At 44.3% G+C, this 20534-nt stretch overlaps 1 protein-coding gene across 1 annotated transcript in view; it reads right to left on the bottom strand.

Moving 5' to 3' along the window:
- Positions 1-590: 590 nt before the first annotated feature.
- LOC126106151 (open rectifier potassium channel protein 1) overlaps positions 591-20534 on the bottom strand; it is a gene marked incomplete at its 3' end in the record, with an annotated part of 205169 nt that continues 185225 nt past the window's right edge. The window contains exon 9 of the mRNA XM_049912392.1: positions 591-729. Within this exon, the coding sequence (XP_049768349.1) occupies positions 591-729 (139 nt within the window). The remainder of the gene's footprint in view (positions 730-20534) is intronic.

The following is a 20534-nucleotide window of genomic DNA, read 5'->3' as shown; positions in this document are numbered from 1 at the left end:
CTATATTTTTTTATTTACGTTAATTTCGTTGCAATATGTCTAGTAAACGAACTTTAAAGGAGGTAAATGCAAGTAACGAATAATTTTTACAGCCACTGTATCAAATTTTCCTGTGCTGTACGTACTAGGCTACTCTGAGTATATTATAGCTCTAAAGAAGGGCATTTAACGAATGATTTCGCCATATTGTCTTGTGCTTTTGATTCGGTGAGTGTGTACTCCACTACTGACCATTCAAAAGTCCCGCCCACAGTTTGGCAGAAAAATGGCCGCCGTAACGTCCGGTTGGCCACTCTCTCCCTGTACAGGCTCTCTAAGATAGATCGTCAGCGGCGCACTCTGTGGGAAACGGCAGGGGGTTGGCGACTTACATGCCTGGAATGAGTGAGTTAACGGGCAGTGGGCGGTAGCTCTTAAGCGGGAGAAGGGGTACTCACGGTGATGGTGACGTACTGCGGCTCGGGCATGAGCGAGCTGCCACGCCGCATGGACAGCAGGTCCGGCGCAGGCAGCGACATGCGCTTGAGCAGTGACGGCCTGGGGGCGGCGCGCGGCTCGCCGTCGACGTCCGCGTCGTCGGTGTTGCGGCGGCCCTGGGCGCGCCGCAAGCGCTGCAGCCACGCTCGCGGCGCCTGGCTGAGGCGCTGCAGCGCCGACTGCGGGGGCGGCGCGGGGGCGGTGGCCGGCCGAGGCAGCGAGTCCTCCTCCTCCAGCGGCGGCTTCTCCGGTCTGCAGACACCGACCACCCCTCGCATGTAGCTAGCTGACCAGCTCAGTAGTATCCCACAGTGTAAAGGCCCCCTCTAATGGTCAAACATGTCAAATTCGCTATTCTGTGTCCACGGCCGGCCGGAGTGGCCGAGCGATTCTAGGCGCTACTGTCTGGAACCGCGCGACCGCTACGGTCGCGGGTTCGAATCCTGCCTCGGGCATGGATGTGTGTGATGTCCTTAGGTTACTTAGGTTTAAGTAGTTCTAAGTTCTAGCGGACTGATGACCACAGCAGTTAAGTCCCATAATGCTCAGAGCCATTTGAACCATTTGTATCCACGGTCTTATCAAACAAGCGCACTGACATACCAAACAAAGTACGTCAAACTTCCCTTCTGAAGCAACTCTTTCACTGTGCGTATTCTATAGATTGTCGCACAGATGACAAAATGGTAGATATCGAAATAGATGACAGAGGGATAGAAAAACAATTGAAATCGCTCAAAAGAGGAAAGGCCGCTGGACCTGATGGGATACCACTTCGATTTTACACAGAGTATGCGAAGGAACTTGCCCCCCTTCTTGCAGCGGTGTACTGTTGGTCTCTAGAACAGCGTAGCGTTCCAAAGGATTGGAAAATGTGTAAGTAGGCTGTTTAGTTTTTTTATATTGGTAACGCCCACGTAGCGCTCTGTATGAAAGTCACTGGCTGTGCTGTGTGCAGTCTGTGGCTGTTTGGCATTGTTGGAATATTCGCTATTGTAGTGTTGAGCAGTTGGCTGTGAACAGCACATAGCGTTGCGCAGTTGGAGGTGAGCCGCCAGCAGTGGTGGAGGTGGGGAGAGAGATGGAGTTTCGAGAGCGGATGATTTGGACGTTTGTCCATCAGAGACAGTAAATTTGTAAGACTGGATGCCATGAACTGATTATACAGGGTGTTACAAAAAGGTACGGCCAAACTTTCAGGAAACACTCCCCACACACAAATAAAGAAAAGATGTTATGTGTACATGTGTCCGGAAACGCTTAATTTCCATGTTAGAGCTCATTTTAGTTTCGTCAGTATGTACTGTACATCCTCGATTCACCGCCATGATTTCATACGGGATACTCTACCTGTGCTGCTAGAACATGTGCCTTTACAAGTACGACACAACATATGGTTCATGCGCGATGGAGCTCCTGCACATTTTAGTCGAACTGTTCGTACTCTTCTCAACAACAGATTCGGTGACCGATGGATTGGTAGAGGCGGACCAATTCCATTGCCTCCACGCTCTCCTGACCTCAACCCTCTTGACTTTCATTTATGGGGGCATTTGAAAGCTCTTGCCTACGCAACCCCGGTACCAAATGAAGAGACTCTTCGTGTTCGTACTGTGGACGGCTGTGACACAATACGCCACTCTCCAGGGCTGCATCAGCGCGTCAGGGATGCGTCGGAGGGTGGAAGCATGTATCCTCGCTAACGGACATTTTGAACATTTCCTGTAACAAAGTGTTTGAAGTCACGCTGGTACGTTGTGTTGCTGTGTTTCCATTCCATGATGGATGTGATTTGAAGTAATAAAATGAGCTCTAACATGGAACATGTCCACATAACATATTTTCTTTCTTTGTGTGTGAGGAATGTTTCCTGAAAGTTTGGCCGTACCTTTTTGTAACACCCTGTATATATATATATATATATATATATATATATATATATATATATATATATATATTACTTTTGAACACTATTAAGGTAAATACATTGTTTGTTTATCAGAATCTTTCATTTGCTAACTATGCCTATCAGTAGTTAGTCCCTTCAGTAGTTAGAATCTTTTATTTAGCTGGCAGTAGTGGCGCTCGCTGTATTGCAGTAGTTCGAATGACGAAGATTTTTGTGAGGTAAGTGATTCACGAAAGGTATAGGTTATTGTTAGTCAGGGCCATTCTTTTGTAGGGATTTTTCAAAGTCGCATTGCGTTGCGCTAAAAATATTGTGTGTCAGTTTAGTGTTGATCAGAATACGTAAAGAGCGAAATATCTACGTTCAGTTCTGCTCAGCTGTTTGAAAATCAAATAATGTCAGGGGTTTACCAGCACAGTAATTCAATAATTTTTCTAAGGGGACGTTTCAAAGGGCACAGGTCATCCCCGTTTTCTAGAAGGGACGTCAAGCAGATGTGCAGAACTATAGACGATCAGTTCTATAATTTTGGAACACGTATTATGTTCGAGTATAATGACTAGAAACCTACACTGTAGGAATCAGAATGGGTTTCGAAAAAGACGATTGTGTGAAACCAAGTTCGCGCTATTCGTCCACGAGACTCAGAGGGCCATAGACACGGGTTCCCAGGTAGATGCCGAGTTTCTTCCCCACAGTCGTTTAATGAACAAAGTATTGTGTCATTGGACTGAAGAGTTCCTAGATAACAGAACTAAGCATATCATTCTCAATGGAGAGAAGTCTTCCGAAGTAAGAGTGATGTCAGGTGTGCCGCAGGGGAGTGTCGTAGGACCGTTGCTCTTCACAATATACATAAATGACCTTGTGGATGACTTCGGAAGTGCACTGAGGCTTTTTGCGGATTATGCTGTAGTATATCGAGAGGTTGTAACAATAGAAAATTGTACTGAAATGCAGGAGGATCTGCAACGAATTGACGCATGGCGCAGGGAATGGCAATTGAATCTCAATGTAGACAAGTGCAATGTGCTGCGAATACATAGAAAGAAGGATCTTTTATCATTTAGCTACAATATAGCAGGACAGCAACTCGAAGTAGTTAATTCCGTAACTTATCTGGGAGTAGGCATTAGGAGTGACTTAAAATGGAATGATCATATGAAGTTGATCGTCGGTAAAGCAGATGCCAGACAGATTCATTGGAAGAATCCTAAGGAAATGCAATCCGAAAACAAAGGTAGTAGGTTCCAGTACACTTGTTCGCCCTCTGATTGAATATTGCTCACTAGTGTGGGATCCGGGAAGGGTTGATAGAAGAGATAGAGAAGATCCAACGGAGAGCAGCGCCCTTCGTTACAGCATCATTTACTAATCGCGAAAGCGTTACGGAGATGATAGTTAAACTCCAGTGGAAGACTCTGCAACGCTCAGTAGCTCTGTACGGGCTTTTGTTGAAGTTTCGAGAACATACCTTCACCCAGGAGTCAAGCAGTATATTGCTTCCTCCTACATATATCTCGCGAAGAGACCATAAGGATAAAATCAGAGAGATTAGAGCCCACACAGAGACATACCGACAATCTTTCTTTCCACGAACAATACGAGACTGAAATAAAAGGGAGAACCAATAGAGGTACTCAAAGTACCCTCCGCCACACACAGATGTAGGTCAAGCCGAGAAGTAAACTCCGAGACAAAAAAGACGACGCACCTCAAAGGAATTATCCGATTGGGACGGAAATCGATAGATGTGATGTACAAGTACAATAAACAAATGAGTACAACTGCAGAAACATTGGATGATTTACTCAAGAGAAAGAGCTTGACAAATTGAGCAAGTGAGTAAAGCGTTGATCCATGTCTGCCCGTTATGTCAGCAGTTTTTCGGCTTTGCACTGACTGACACAGTTGTTGGATGTCCTCATGCCACATTCTGTCCAACTGGCGCATTAGGTCGTTAATATCCTGAACTCGATGGTGGGCCTCACCCAAACTGTTCCAAACGTTCTTAATTGGGTCTGGCGACCTTGCTGGCAGCGTTTGGCAAGGACGAAGAAAATCAGTGGATGGTCGTTATATTGCTGAAATGTAAGCCCAGGATGGCTTGCCATGGAGGGCAACAAAACGAGACGTCGAATATCGTCGATATAGCACTGTGCTTAAGGGTGCCATGGATTACAACCAAAGAGGTCCTGTTACGAAAAGAAATGCCATTCTGGACCACCATCCTGATTTTCGGGCTGTATGGAGGGCGATCGCTGTCTGAGGCGTCTCCAGACTCCTCTTTGCCCTGCAGTCTCGCTGACTGCAGTAGAATTGTCTTCATTAATGAGTCTCGCTTCGAACTGAGCCTTGATGAGCAGCAAAGATGTGTAGAGATGCCTCTGACAGTGGTGGGATACAAATGTAAGAGTCGCCCACCATAAAGCCTGTCAAGTGCTGGTCTTGGGTGCCATTTCTTTTCATAGCTGGTTGTCATCTGTGGCACCCTTACAGCACAGCGGTAGGTCCACGATATTCTACATCCCATTATGTTGCCCTTCATGGCAAGCCATCCTGGGCTTACATTTCGGCAAAATAATCCCCACCTGCACACAGCGAGACTTTTTACTGTTTCTCTTCGTGCTTGCCAAACCTTGCCTTGGCGAATAAGGTCGCCAGATCTCTCCCCAGTTGAGAACGTTTGGGGCATTATGAGTATGGTCCTCCAACCAGCTCGGAGTTTTGACGATCTACCGCCCAACTGGGCACAATTTGGCACAATATCTCTCAGGAGAACATCCAACAGCTCTTCAATCAACGCCAAACCGAATAACTGCTTGTATAAGCACCAGAGATGGACGAACGCGTTATTGACGTGCTCTGCTTATGAAGCTCTTTTTCGTGAATAATCCTACATTTTCCTGGAACTAGATTATTTTTCTTCCTGTACATGTGCATTGCCTCTACCTATTTTTCTCCCACTTTTTCTTTGCCATATACTATACTTCCTTGACTCCCAGGCACATATTATCGTAATAAAATAAGAGAAATCATAGCTCGCTCGGAACGATTTTGGTGTTCATTTTTCCCACGCTTTATTCCAAAGTAGGCCGGTAAAGAAATGGTTCCCGTGAACCCTCTGTCAAGTAACTAAGTGTGAATTGCAGAGTAGTCATGTTGATGTAGATTTAGATAGAAGAAATAACCGTGGGCATAACAGACTCGTTATCAAACGACACTGAAGGGATGGACGACATTCCTTCAGAATTTCTGGAATCAATTAGAGAAGTGAGAAACTAACGATTATTCAAGTTACTATGCCGACATTCCTGAAGACAGCAAGGACAGGTAAATTCGATAACTACTGCATACCTTCTTAAGAGACAAAGTATCCAACTAGCTGGCAAGAATAATGTGTAGACGAATCTAAAAGGGAATAGAGAATGTATTACATGAAGATCATTTTGGCTTGAAGTCTTCTTTCTTTCCTACTGTTCTACTTGTAAAGAGAAGGAGTAACGATGAAACTAAAAGAAAGATTCTGGAATGGGATTAAAACTCAGGGCGAAAGAAATTCAACGACAATGTTTGCTGATGATATAGCTGTGGCAAGAGAGAGTGAGGAATATTTTCAGGACTTACTGAACGGACTGGGCTGTCTAATGAGCTCACATAATGTTATGAAGAGTAACAGGGAATTATAGTGAGTGATTAGCTTAATGTAATAATTGGGAACCACGCAATAGATGAAATGAAGGAATTCTACTGCCTTAGGAGGGAGATAACATCTAACGTGGTGTGATGTGTAACAAAGAGGACATAAAAAGTAGACTAGTAGGGGCAAAGTCGGTGTCTTAGGGCAAACATAGGCTTCAATCTGAAAAGTAAATTTCTGGTAAGGTACACCTGGAGCATAGCATTGTGTAGTAATGAATTATGGAAGGTAGGAATACTGGAAATGAAGAGAAATGAAGTGTTCGAGATGTTATGCTAAAGAATGGTATTGAAAATTAGGTGGCCAGATACAGTAAGAAATCAGGAGGTTCCGCTAGGAATTAGCTAGAAATGGAACATATTGGAAACGCCGGCAAGAAGAAGGGATGAGATGACAAGGCATACGAGGTGTGTGAAAAAAGTAATGCGGCTAACAACACTGCGAGAGATCTGGCAATGCTGTGTTGTTCTGCTTGTGTAGGCCGGTGTGTTCATCCCTTCCAGAAGTTCAGTCCTTGTTACAGCTCTGTGCTGCCATCGCGTGATTTTTTTAAAGCACGATCAGTGAAGTTATGTTTTTGTTATGTGTTAAGAAGATAGAACAGAAGAATTTAGAGCAATGTTATGCCATCGAGTTTTGTGTTAAACTTGGGAAATCCACGAGAGTCACCATTTAAAAGGTGAAGCAGGCCTGCAGGGAACATTCTCGATCAACAGCAAAAGTTTTTCGCTGGCACAAATCATTTATAGGAGGCTGAGAGAACGTTGAAGATACACCACACTCACGATAGCCTTCAACTTCAACAAACCGACGAAAATGTTGAACTTGTGCATGCTCTTGTGATGTCAGTCCGACATTTAACAATAAGGATGATGGGTGCCCTGTTGAACTTTAAACACTTTCACCGTACATAATTTGACTGAAGTTTTGCACATACGAAAGATTTGTACCAAAATAGTGCCGAAAAACCTCACAACTGAGGAGAAGAACAATCGAGAAACATGTGTGTTGATCGTCTTGAGAGGACTGCCAATGACCCTGTGTGGTTCGGTCGTGTGTTCACAGGTGATGAATCCTGGAGTTTTGAGTGTGATCCTGAGATAAAGCGGTAAAGCGAGGAGTGGCGCACTGAAACATCTCCTCGACTGAGAAAAGCTCGAATCACCAAATCAAAGTTCAAAACAATGCTGCTTTGTTTTGACAGTAGGGGTATTGGGTATAACCAATTTGTTCATCCAGGACAAAATGTCACCTGAGTGTTTTACAAAGATGTCCTTGAAAGGCTAAGAAAAAGGGTGAATAGAGCGAGAACATACGTTGCAGCCAGGTGAATGCTGCAGCATGCCAACACCTCATGTCACGTGACCACTTCCCTCATGGAATTTTTTACCTCAAAAGGAATTCCTGTTGTTCCACAGCCCCGCTATTCACCTGATCTGAGTCCTTGTGACTTTTTTCCTTTTCCAGAAATTGACTAATGTTTTAAAAGGACGTCATTTTGGGACTATGGAGGATATTCAAAAGACTTTGACAGACATGTTAAAGGTCCTATAACTTGAAGCCTTTAGCGCCGCTGCCAAGCCTGGGAACGAACTCCGCCAGTGTGTAGCTGCCGAAGGGAATTACTTTGGAGCGGACAATACTGTAGAATGAAAACAAAAAACCTTTGTTAGATAAAAAAATCAGTCTCATTAATTTTTTCGCACACCTCGTATGTTACGGCATCAGGGAATAATTTCCTTAGTAGGAGAGGGAGTTGTGGAGTGTCAAAACTGTAGGGGATGACAGAGATTGGAATACATTCAAACAGCCGGCCGAAGTGGCCGTGCGGTTAAAGGCGCTGCAGTCTGGAACCGCAAGACCGCTACGGTCGCAGGTTCGAATCCTGCCTCGGGCATGGATGTTTGTGATGTCCTTAGGTTAGTTAGGTTTAACTAGTTCTAAGTTCTAGGGGACTAATGACCTCAGCAGTTGAGTCCCATAGTGCTCAGAGCCATTTGAACATTCAAACAACAACTGGGGATCATACCACTTCTAACTGCAAATAGTAATCATAAACCCATCCAGGCCATTTTGTAAATTACCTCTCTCAATCACGTTCTCCATTTCCATCATTTCAGTTACTATAATTACTCTTGTTGTGATAAAAAAATTACTATGTATAATCACAGCTGCATCACTCACCTGCTTAATATCGCTATTATATCTTATCTTTTTGTAATTTATGGCCTATTAAAGACAGGATTGTTTTGTTCAGTCATATCTTTGGAATATGTCACCAAAGTTATTGTTCAATGATTTTCTTCTATGTACAACTGCTGTAATTTGTTTGTAGTTCATTGGTTAATGTGTCTCCCGTTTTATCTTAGTTAAATAATCGTACATCGCATTTAGACTGGAATATCCTTGCTTGTTTTATTCCTGTTCTAACATTAACATTTTCCTCTCTGGAAATTGAGATACTCTATAGCTGCACTTCTTTAAAATCTTTGATCCAACAAAATTCACTGCACCAAATACATATCTGCTACCTGATGGCGTAATAGCCGAAAACCGGTTCTTTAACAAATAATAAATAATGTCGAATATTACACCAGTGTTGTGTTTGTTGCATTGATAATGGACAATATATTCTATCACGAAGCGACGAAACAGTCAATCGATGCAATAATTGAGGAAGATGGGCATAAGTACTTCTCTGAGATGAAGACGTTGGTGCCGGTGAGGCGAGTGTCATCAGAAGAGTGAAGAACGCAGACCATACATAGTGTGTGTTTGAAATTCTTTGCATCAAACTTCTTGGGTGATAGGTCATTTCATGGGAACAATTTTGTTGAAGAAATAAATTTCGTTGAAGCTTCACAGCGATGCTAAGCATCTTTTATTACTTGTTACGCCACTGATAGGAAGCAGGGCAAAGCCATGCTGCAACGTCCTAATACGTTTCGAGTTGCCTACAGTCTAGATATCTGCTCAGTATAAAAGATGGCAAGCCGAAAAAAATTAAAGTGAACTTAGTCTACTTTTTGTTCTTCGTACAAAAACATCATCATAAATGAAAAGCACTATGTTGCTTATATTCTACAGGATTAACTTATCGAGTAAACCAGTTTTCAGCTCACAAGACCATTGTCAGTCTTCAACTGACTGTTGCCGCCAAAGAAGTTACAATGTTTATAAACAACATTGGGAAAGACGTTATACATGTAGATTGAGGTACAAACTCAAAGTAAGTGAAATATTTGACACTGTGATGGAAATACAATTTAAAAGATAAAAATCTGAGCGATAGATAAATATAAAGGGAACAAACAGGAAAAATATTAATATTAAACTGGAAAACTGTACCTACATAACAGTTTACATTAATAAACAAATTCATTAAAATAAAATGAAGTTAGTACTCGATGAGACTACTTGAAGAGGTATTAAACATGGCAAGTTATACGGAAACAAAATAAAAGAAAGAATTAACAGTTGAAACTACAGAATATATGGACTACACAGGCAGACCCTGTAAAAGAAAAGAAAAGAAAAGAAAAGAAAAGAAAAGAAAAGGAAAGAAATCAACAAATACAGGAAAATGGAGGAATATGATGGAACAGAGAGAATGGGAAGCCATGGACAACAATGACGATTTTGTGAAGATTAGAAGAGAGGAAGTATTAAACTGTGTTTCGTCATTTAAGATTAGATTAGAAGGACCGTGGGCTAGATGTTTGTAGACTTCCACGGTTTCCCGCAGATTGCGTTGGTGGCCTTTGTTTGCTGGGCACAGCTGAAGTCTGACGATGGCCTTGTACGCCAAAAACTGTAACTCAATAACTTTTCTGCAGAACATATTCTTAGTTAGCAGGCAGGGAAAGCTTCTGTTCAGAAATCATCGTCGTCTTAGAACGCATAGCTTGTGTGAAACTCAGCCTACCATTTTCTCAAATGATATCGCGTGAATTATCGATGAAGAGCAACAGAGAGATTCCATATTCCTAGATTTCCGAAAAACGTATGACACAGCACCCCACTGCCGACTTTTAACGTAGGTACCAGCATAAAGAATAGATTCCCAGACATGTGAGTGGCTTGGAGCCTTCTTAAATAACGGAGCCCAGTATATAGCCCCCGACGGTAAGTGTCCATCGGAGACAAGGGTATTGTCAAGAGCGCTCGAGGGAAGTGTGGTAAGATAGCTGTTACTTCGTATACACGTAAACGATCTGGCAGACAGCGTAAGCAGCAGTGACTGTAGGAGGATACAAGATGACTGACACAAAACTGATAGGGTGTGATGAATGGCAGCTACTCGCAAAGCTGGAAAAATGTAAGTTAATTCAGCTGCAGCAGGAGCCTGTCTCATGCACCCTTCCGGACTGCTGTTATCCAGCGACGAAGGCTGGAATTTGGACGCCAGTACCGGAATTGGAGGTTCACTGAGTGGCGACAGTTGGCGTTTTCTGACGAATCACATTTTAAGCTCCACCGGACAGATGGCCGTTGGCGTGAAATGTTTGAAGCAAAAAACCTACCCCAGTCACGGCTTGGGAAATATTTTTGTGGCACTGCCTGGGTGAACCTCGTCATTCTGTGAGGCACTATGGATCAACACCAGTACGCATCTATCCTTGGGGACTACATCCACCCCTACATGCAAATTAGTTTTCCCTGACCAACAGGCCAACGCAATGTGTCGCATAGCTCGCCATGTACGTGCATGAGCTAGAAAGCACCAGGGTGAGTGTGCCGTATTCCCCAGCCCAAAACTCTCCGAATTTAGACCCAATCGAGAATCTGCGAGACCACCTCGATCGAGCAGTTAATGTCATGCCCCCCCCCCCCTCCCCAAAAAAAAGACCCTAGCGCAGCTGGGCACGGTATTTCTGTAGGCACGGCTCCAAATCCCTCTTGGTACCTTCCTGGACCTCACTGTCTCTTCTCCTGCTCGACTCGCACCGGTCCACGTTGAAAAATGTAGTCATTTAGGCTTTTGGCAGATGGTCACATTAATGTGATGGGATAGTGTACATCCAAACGGTAAGTTTCCAGACGTGGGTTCCTTATCACATCTTTAGTATGCCCCAACTACAAGTCCTCAATGCCTATAATAGGAATTCTGAAGCAGTATGTACAGACTGACTATTATGGGTACAAAGGAAAGGGCCTAATAGATGATAATAAAACAAAGGGCCAGTCAACAATGGTTGCCTTGATGCAAAGTATGCACATGTACAAGGCGTTTTCGACGATGCTCCTTATAGCGGGTGTAGTATATACATTACAGGGCAATGGCAAAATTACACGTGCCTGTTCCGGAATACATACCACGAATCTACAAGTGTATCAGTCGTGCATTCCTCAACATCAGGGCTTCCCAGGCCCCCTGACTTAAACCCGTTTATTTTATTTTTATTTTTATTTTTTTTTCTGTGGGGATGTTTCATAGCTACGTGTATTCCAGCTCTGTTGAAAGTTTTGACGAACTCTGGAAACGCTTAGTGGATGGTTGACAATGCATTTCGTACACTCCTGGGACTTAAGAACGTATACAATCTAGGACTGTTTATATTTTTAAAAACATCAGGTATTCGATATATCGACATTTAAAAAAAATCATCATGGCCTCGATACATATAAAAATTATCGATATGTCCATAGATCAATGCAAAAAATATCGACCTACTGACCTAAAAAATATCGGCTGCACATTGTAAATATAATGCCAGTCGTACATCTGTATATTTAAGTATGTATTTATTATTAGATGTTCTGAACTTTAAGAAGATAGCAGCCTGCTTATCCCCCTAAGAGCAAGAATTGAAAGGATAATGATGCACGTTCAAACTTTGCGATAAGGACTTTGGTAGCTGCAGGTAAGTGGCTTTGTACCCATAATAATGAAAGAATCTTCGACTACATGTAAAAAGCTCCAATAAATATGGTTTCGCAAATCAATCATTGCCGAGGTATCGCATTAATTCGAGTTGGGAACCAACAGTAAAAACCCCTGGGTACCGCTGTATTTACGTTGGTATCTCAAGGTTTGGGATCGACTATCTGTTTGCGAATGCGCAACTACTTCCTCCTCCGTGCACTGCGCCGTACCCGCTTCGCAATCAGTTACGAACGTGAAGGCACCATGGACAGAGGTTACACGAATGAAGAGTACGCTGACATGCACTTCATGTACGGCAGCGCCCTTGAGGCTGCACAATTGTATGAAGAAGCTTTTCTTTACATCAGGGCCTTAGAGAAACTGGTATTTTCGCACACCTTGTACGAGAAGGTTGAACCAGATCCATAACACTTGATCCGACGTCTGAGTACTTCAATAAGGAAAGTTGCTACCCAAGAGTGTGTGTTCTGGGTCATAACAGTGTGTGTGGCGGATTTTACATCGACAAGTACTCTATCCATATCATCTTCAGCGAGTGCAAGCCCTCAACAATGAAGACTTCCTTCGTAGAGAGAAATTCTGCCAGTGGGTGCGGCAACAGTGTACACTGAATCCCCTGTTTGTAAGCAGTAATCTGTTCACAGATGAGGCTGGATTTACTCGTGACGGTATTTGTAACTACCATAACTGTCCCATTTGGGCCGATGTCGATCCTAATGCAACACACGTACCACGACATCAGCAGCGTTATTCGTTGAACGTCTGGGCCGGACTGCTCGGAGACCGCGTAAAGGGGACCATACTTCCTACCACTGAGACAAACCGGACAGCAGGACATGCTTTTTCTGACGACCGTATTTCCAACTGTACACGATGATGTCCCACAGAACAAACGCCTCAACATGTGGTTCATGCATGACGGTGCTGCCGGCCGAAGTGGCCGAGCGGTTAAAAGCGCTATAGTCTGGAACCGCACGACCGCTCCGTCGCAGGTTCGAATCCTGCCTCGGGCATGGATGTGTGTGATGTCCTTAGGTTAGTTAGGTTTAAGTAGTTCTAAGTTCTAGGGGACTTAGGACCACAGCAGTTGAGTCCCATAGTGCTCAGAGCCATTTGAACCATTTGACCCATGACGGTGCTCCAACAATTTTATTTTCGGGTGCGCCGGTTTTCAACTCGGACGTGTGATTACCTTTGGACAGGTATAGGAGGGTCTGTGCCATGGCCTGCGAGGTCTCCAGATTTAAATCCCATGGATTTCTGTGTGTAGGGTCATGTCCAAAGCCAGGTGTACGCTACCGAGGTCAGGTCTCTTGAGGAATTACGCTTGCGGATTGAAGCAGCCTTCCAGCAATTACAGAATTCCCCAGGACTGCCTGAGAGGATTCGCAAATCACTTCAGAGACTAGTTAAAAAAAATGGCTCTGAGCACTATGGGACTTAACATCTATGGTCATCAGTCCCCTAGAACTTAGAACTACTTAAACCTAACTAACCTAAGGACAGCACACAACACCCAGTCATCGCGAGGCAGAGAAAATCCCTGACCCCGCCGGGAATCGAACCCGGGAACCCGGGCGTGGGAAGCGAGAACGCTACCGCACTACCACGAGCTGCGGACGAGACTAGTTCAATGTTGCATTCAGACGCATGGACAACATTTCGAACACCTGCTTTAACGTTTAGAGATGCCACGGATTCCTAGACACTGATGAACTACAACAGAATATATGCTGTATCCCGACAAGGGTTGATTTGTGGACCCATGTTTATTGGAGCTTTTTAGCTACTTTTGCCCCTTACTTTCCACTTGTGAATTATTGATTGAGGGCCTTGCTGCAGTATGCAACGTAATGCGACTCCCATGCGGGTATATAAGCGTGGACATGAACGCAAGGGATTAATATGGCATTTGTTGAGTTTCCGACGCGGTTGCCGTAAACGCGGAAACGTAAACTCCCATGCGTTCAGTCCCTTAATAAAGGCCATGAAGGATGTACGATTCGTTTCGTACGATCATATGCAGCAGGCAGTTAAGAATTTGTTCACGCATCAGGACACTGTGTATAACAAACGGGTAGCTTCAACCTTATGCATCGGTGAGATTATTGCCTCACTGCTCAACGATATTTTGCCTGAATGGCATATCGTTTCTGGACTGTGCGGCCTTCGAATTGACACGTGTTCATCAGGATACCTCCTAATATTCCGTCCTCGTTGCGCCCGGCGATGGCGTGGCATGGACTCAACAAGTCAGAAGTCCTCTGCAGAAATACCGAGCCATGCTTCCTCCGTAGCTGTCCGTAACTGCAAAAGTGGTGCCGGTTTGGAATTTTGTGCACCAACTTTCTTCTCGATATGTCCCACAAATGTTCGATGAGATTCATGTCAGGCGATCTGGGTGGCCAAATCATTCGCTCCAATTGTCCAGAGCGTTCTTCAAACCAATTGTGAACATTTGTACAGGCCGCTGTAGCCGAGTGGTTCTAGGCGCTTCAGTCCGGGACCGCGCTGCTGCTGCGGTCGCAGGTTCGAATCCAACCTGTGGCATGGATGTGTGTGATGTCCTTAGCTTAGTTAGGGTTAAGTAGTTCTAAGTTCTACGCTCCAATCTTCGAGAAAATAAAATGGTGCAAGATGTTCGAAATTCTGAGAAAAATACAGTTAAGCTATAGGGATATACGGGTAATGTACAACATGTACAAGAGCCAAGAGTGAATAATAAAAGGGGACGACCAAGAACGAAGTGCTCGTATTAAAAAGGAAAGGGTGTAAGACTGGGAAGTAGTCTTTTCCGCCTACTGTTCAAACTGCACATCGAAGAAGCAATGAGGGAAATAAAAGAAAGGTTCAGGAGTGGAATTAAAATTCAAGGTGAAAGGATATCAATGATATAATTCGCTGATGACATTGCTATCCTGAGTGAAAGTGAAGAACTGCATGATCTGCAGAACGTAATGAACAATTTAATGAGTACAGGATATGGATTGAGGGCAAGTCGAAGAAAGACGAAAGTAATGAGAAGAAGCAGAAATGAGAACAGCGAGAAACTTAACATCCGGATTGATGGTCACCAAGTAGATGAAGTGAAGGAATTCAGCTACCTAGGCAGTAAAATAACCAATGACGGACGGAGCAAGGAGGACATCAAAAGCAGACTAGCAATGGCAAAAAGGGCATTCGTGGCCAAGAGAAGTTCACTAGTACCAAACATAGGCATTAATTTGAGGAAGAAGTTTTTTGGGAACGTACGTCTGCAGTACAGCACTGTATGATAGTGAAACACGGACTGTGGGAAAGCCGGAACAGCCGGCCGTTGTGGCCGAGCGATTCTAGGCGCGAAGTCCGGAACCGCGCGACTGCTACGGTCGCAGGTTCGAATCCTGCCTCGGGCATGGACGTGTGTGATGTCCTTAGGTTAGTTAGGTTTAAGTAGTTCTTAAGTTCTAGGGGACTGATGACCTCAGATGTTAAGTCCCGTAGTGCTCAGAGCCATTTGAACCATTTTTGAAAACCGGAACAGAAGAGAATCGAAGCATTCGAGATGTCGTGCTACAGGCAAATGTTGAATACTAGGTGGACTGATGAGGTAAGAAATGAGAAGGTTCCCTGCAGCATCTGCGAAGAAAAGAACATGTGGAAAACGCTCACAAGCAGCGGGGACAGGAAAGTAGGACATGTGTGAAGACATCAGGAATTAACCTCCACCGTACTAGCGGGAGCTGTAGACGGTAAAAACTGTAAGGGAAGACAGTGCCATAGCCCAGTGACTTTCTTGTCTTTCACCACTGACAACTCTACGCAAAGGCCGCTGTTCTCAGTCGTTAAGTGAAGGCCGTCAGCCACTGCGTTGTCTGTGGTGAGAGGTAATGCCTGGCATTTGGTATTCTCGGCAAGCTCTTGACACTGTGGATTTCGGAATATCGAATTCCCTATCGATTTCCGAAATGGAATGTCCAAACGTGTGTGAATTCCTAAGAAACAAAACTGCTGAGGTCATCGGTCCCTAGACTTACATACAAACTTATGATAAGAACAACACACACGCTTATGCCCGAGGTAGAACTTCCGGCGAAAGGGACCGCGCAATCAGTGACATGGAGCTTCAAACTGCGCGGCCACTCCGCGCGGCGAAATGTCCAACTACCATTCGGTGTTCAAGGTCTGTTAATTGCCGTCTTTTGGCCGTAACCACGTCGGAAACTTTTCACATGAATAACTAAAGTAGAAACGGCTGATCCGAAAATGCACTGCCATTTTATACGATGTGTACGTGATATTATTGCTATCAGTAGATGTACTACACTACTGGCAATTAAAATTGCTACACCACGAAGATGACGTGCTACAGACGCGAACTTTAACCGACAGGAAGAAGAGACTGTGATATGCAAATGATTAGCTTTTCAGTGCATTCACACAAGGTTGGCGCCGGTGGTGACACCTACAACGTGCTGACATGAGGAAAGTTTCCAACCGATTTCTCATACACAAACATCAGTTACCGGAGTTGCCTGGTGAAACGTTGTCGTGATGCCTCGTGTAAGGAGGAGAAATGCGTACCATCACGTTTCCGACTTTGATAAAGGTCGGATTGTAGCCTATCGCGATTGCGTTTTATCGTATCGCGACATTGCTGGTCGCGTTGGTCGATATCCAATGACTGTTAGCAGAATATGGAATCGGTGGGTTCAGGAGGGTAATACGGAACGCCGTGCTCCACCCAACGGCCTCGTATCACTAGCAGTCGAGATGACAGGCATCTTATTCGTATGGCTGTAAAGGATAGTGCAGCCACGTCTCGATCCCTGAGTCAACAGATGGGGACGTTTGCAAGACAACAACCATCTGCACGACGTTCGAAGCAGCATGGACTATCAGCTCGGAAACCATGCCTGCGGTTACCCTTGACGCTGCATCACAGGCAGGAGCGCTTGTGATGGTGTACTCAACGACAAACCTGGGTGCACGAGTGGCAAAATGTCATTTTTTTCGGATGAATCCTGGTTCCGTTTACAGCATCATGATGGTCGCGTTCGTGTTTGGCGACATCGCGGTCAACGCACATTGGAAGCGTGTATTCGTCATCGCCATACTGGCGTACCATCCGGCGTGATGGTGTGAGGTGCCACTGGTTACACGTCTCGGCCACCTCTTGTTCGCACTGACGGCACTTTGAACAGTGGACGTTACATTTCAAATGTGTTACGACCCGTGGCTCTACCCTTCATTCGATCCCTGCGAGACCCTACATTTCAGCAGTATAATGCGCAACCGCATGTTGCAGGTCCTGTGCGGGCCTTTCTGGATACAGAAAATGTTCGACTGCTGCCCTGGCGAACACATTCTCCAGATCTCTAACCAATTGAAAACGTCTGGTCAATGGTGGCCGAGCAACTGGCTAGTCACAATACGCCAGTCACTACTCTTGATGAACTGTGGTTTCGTGTTGAAGCTGCATGGGCAGCTGTACCTGTACATGCCATCCAAGCTCTGTTTGACTCAATGCCAAGGCGTATCAAGGCCGTTATTACGGCCAGAGATGGTTGTTCTGGGTCCTTATTTCTCAGGATCTATGCACCCTAATTGCGTGAAAATGTAAGCACATTCCCTTCTAGTATAATATATTTGTCCAATGAACACCCGTTTATCATCTGCATTTCTTCTTGGTGTAGCAATTTTAATGACCAATAGTGTATATCCATCCCATGATTTTTCTATCTCAGTATTTGTGATTTGCAGTTCTTACTCCACAGTAGATTATACCCTTCCACATAATTAATGGAGTTCTCAAACAAAGCGCAACGAGAGTTCGGAGCCACAGTAGATAACTACTCTGCGGCGCTAAGCTCTAAGATTCAGTGAGGATCATTGTGATTGGCCTACTCAGACGCCCTTCACAGTGGAGATAACTCTTTGATGAGCCGACTACTACTTAATCCCTGATGAGCCGACTTCTAGTTAATCGCCATTCGTCAGGCTCCCCACGGACAGCCGTATCCCCGGAGATACCGTCGGAAAGTAGAGCACTTGTAATCGCATTCCATAAGATCTTGGCGACACAGCGATACTTAATTTTCCATCAACTGGATTCTTATAAAATCTAAATGAGAGACTCATTATTCAACCAATGCCAACTCTGGGAAAGATACGTGAGACAGTATATCCGGCGCCTACATCTCCTGAAATAGCGTCGCCACGCTACCATCTACCTAGACTGGATATCGAATTGCAGATGATTTCACATGTACTATGTTGACTTCCCCCCCCCCCCCCATGAACCATGGACCTTGCCGTTGGTGGGGAGGATTGCGTGCCTCAGCGATACAGATAGCCGTACCGTAGGTACAACCACAACGGAGGGGTATCTGTTGAGAGGCCAGACAAACGTGTGGTTCCTGAAGAGGGGCAGCAGCCTTTTCAGTAGTTGCAGGGGCAACAGTCTGGATGATTGACTGATCTGGCCTTGTAACAATAACCAAAACGGCCTTGCTGTGCTGGTACTGGGAACGGCTGAAAGCAAGGGGAAACTACGGCCGTAATTTTTCCCGAGGGCATGCAGCTTTACTGTATGATTAAATGATGATAGCGTCTTCTTGGGTAAAATATTCCGGAGGTAAAATAGTCCCCCATTCGGATCTCCGGGCGGGGACTACTCAAGAGGATGTAGTTATCAGGAGAAAGAAAACTGGCGTTCTACGGATCGGAGCGTGGAATGTCAGATCCCTTAATCGGGCAGGTAGGTTAGAAAATTTAAAAAGGGAAATGGATAGGTTAAAGTTAGATATAGTGGGAATTAGTGAAGTTCGGTGGCAGGAGGAACAAGACTTCTGGTCAGGTGACTACAGGGTTATAAACACAAAGTCAAATAGGGGTAATGCAGGAGTAGGTTTACTAATGAATAGGAAAATAGGAATGCGGGTAAGCTACTACAAACAGCATAGTGAACGCATTATTGTGGCCAAGATAGATACGAAGCCCACACCTACTACAGTAGTACAAGTTTATATGCCAACTAGCTCTGCAGATGACGAAGAAATTGAAGAAATGTATGATGAAATAAAAGAAATTATTCAGATAGTGAAGGGAGACGAAAATTTAATAGTCATGGGTGACTGGAATTCGAGTGTAGGAAAAGGGAGAGAAGGAAACGTAGTAGGTGAATATGGATTGGGGCTAAGAAATGAAAGAGGAAGCCGCCTGGTAGAATTTTGCACAGAGCACAACTTAATCATAGCTAACCCTTGGTTTAAGAATCATGATAGAAGGTTGTATACGTGGAAGAACCTTGGAGATACTAAAAGGTATCAGATAGATTATATAATGGTAAGACAGAGATTTAGGAACCAGGTTTTAAATTGTAAGATATTTCCAGGGGCAGATGTGGACTCTGACCACAATCTATTGGTTATGACCTGTAGATTAAAACTGAAGAAACTGCAAAAAAGTAGGAATTTAAGGAGATGGGACCTGGATAAACTGAAAGAACCAGAGGTTGTACAGAGTTTCAAGGAGAGCATAAGGGAACAATTGACAGGAAAGGGGGAAAGAAATACAGTAGAAGAAGAATGGGTAGCTTTGAGGGATGAAGTAGTGAAGGCAGCAGAGGATCAATTAGGTAAAAAGACGAGGGCTAGTAGACATCCTTGGGTAACAGAAGAAATATTGAATTTAATTGACGAAAGGAGAAAATATAAAAATGCAGTAAATGAAGCAGGCAAAAAGGAATACAAACGTCTCAAAAATGAGATCGACAGGAAGTGCAGAATGGCTAAGCAGGGATGGCTAGAGGACAAATGTAAGGATGTAGAGGCTTATCTCACTAGGGGTAAGATAGATACTGCCTACAGGAAAATTAAAGAGACCTTTGGAGATAAGAGAACGACTTGTATGAACATCAAGAGCTCAGATGGAAATCCAGTTCTAAGCAAAGAAGGGAAAGCAGAAAGGTGGAAGGAGTATATAGAGGGTCTATACAAGGGCGATGTACTTGAGGACAATATTATTGAAATGGAAGAGGATGTAGATGAAGATGAAATGGGAGATACGATACTGCGTGAAGAGTTTGACAGAGCACTGAAAGACCTGAGTCGAAACAAGGCCCCCGGAGTAGACAACATTCCAGTAGAACTACTGACGGCCTTGGGAGAGCCAGTCCTGACAAAACTCTACCATCTGGTGAGGAACATGTATGAAACAGGCGAAATACCCTCAGACTTCAAGAAGAATGTAATAATTCCAATCCCGAAGAAAGCAGGTGTTGACAGATGTGAAAATTACCGAACTATCAGTTTAATAAGCCACAGCCGCAAAATACTAACACGAATTCTTTACAGACGAATGGAAAAACTAGTAGAAGCCGATCTCGGGGAAGATCAGTTTGGATCCGTAGAAATACTGGAACACGTGAGGCAATACTGACCTTACGACTTATCTTAGAAGAAAGATTAAGGAAAGGCAAACCTACGTTTCTAGCATTTGTAGACTTAGAGAAAGCTTTTGACAATGTTGACTGGAATACTCTCTTTCAAATTCTAAAGGTGGCAGGGGTAAAATACAGG

The sequence above is a fragment of the Schistocerca cancellata genome, chromosome 10 (genome assembly GCF_023864275.1).
Source record: "Schistocerca cancellata isolate TAMUIC-IGC-003103 chromosome 10, iqSchCanc2.1, whole genome shotgun sequence".
Lineage (NCBI taxonomy): Eukaryota > Metazoa > Arthropoda > Insecta > Orthoptera > Acrididae > Schistocerca > Schistocerca cancellata.
Note: the sequence above shows the minus strand (reverse complement) of the source record. Positions and strands in the feature narration are given on the sequence as shown.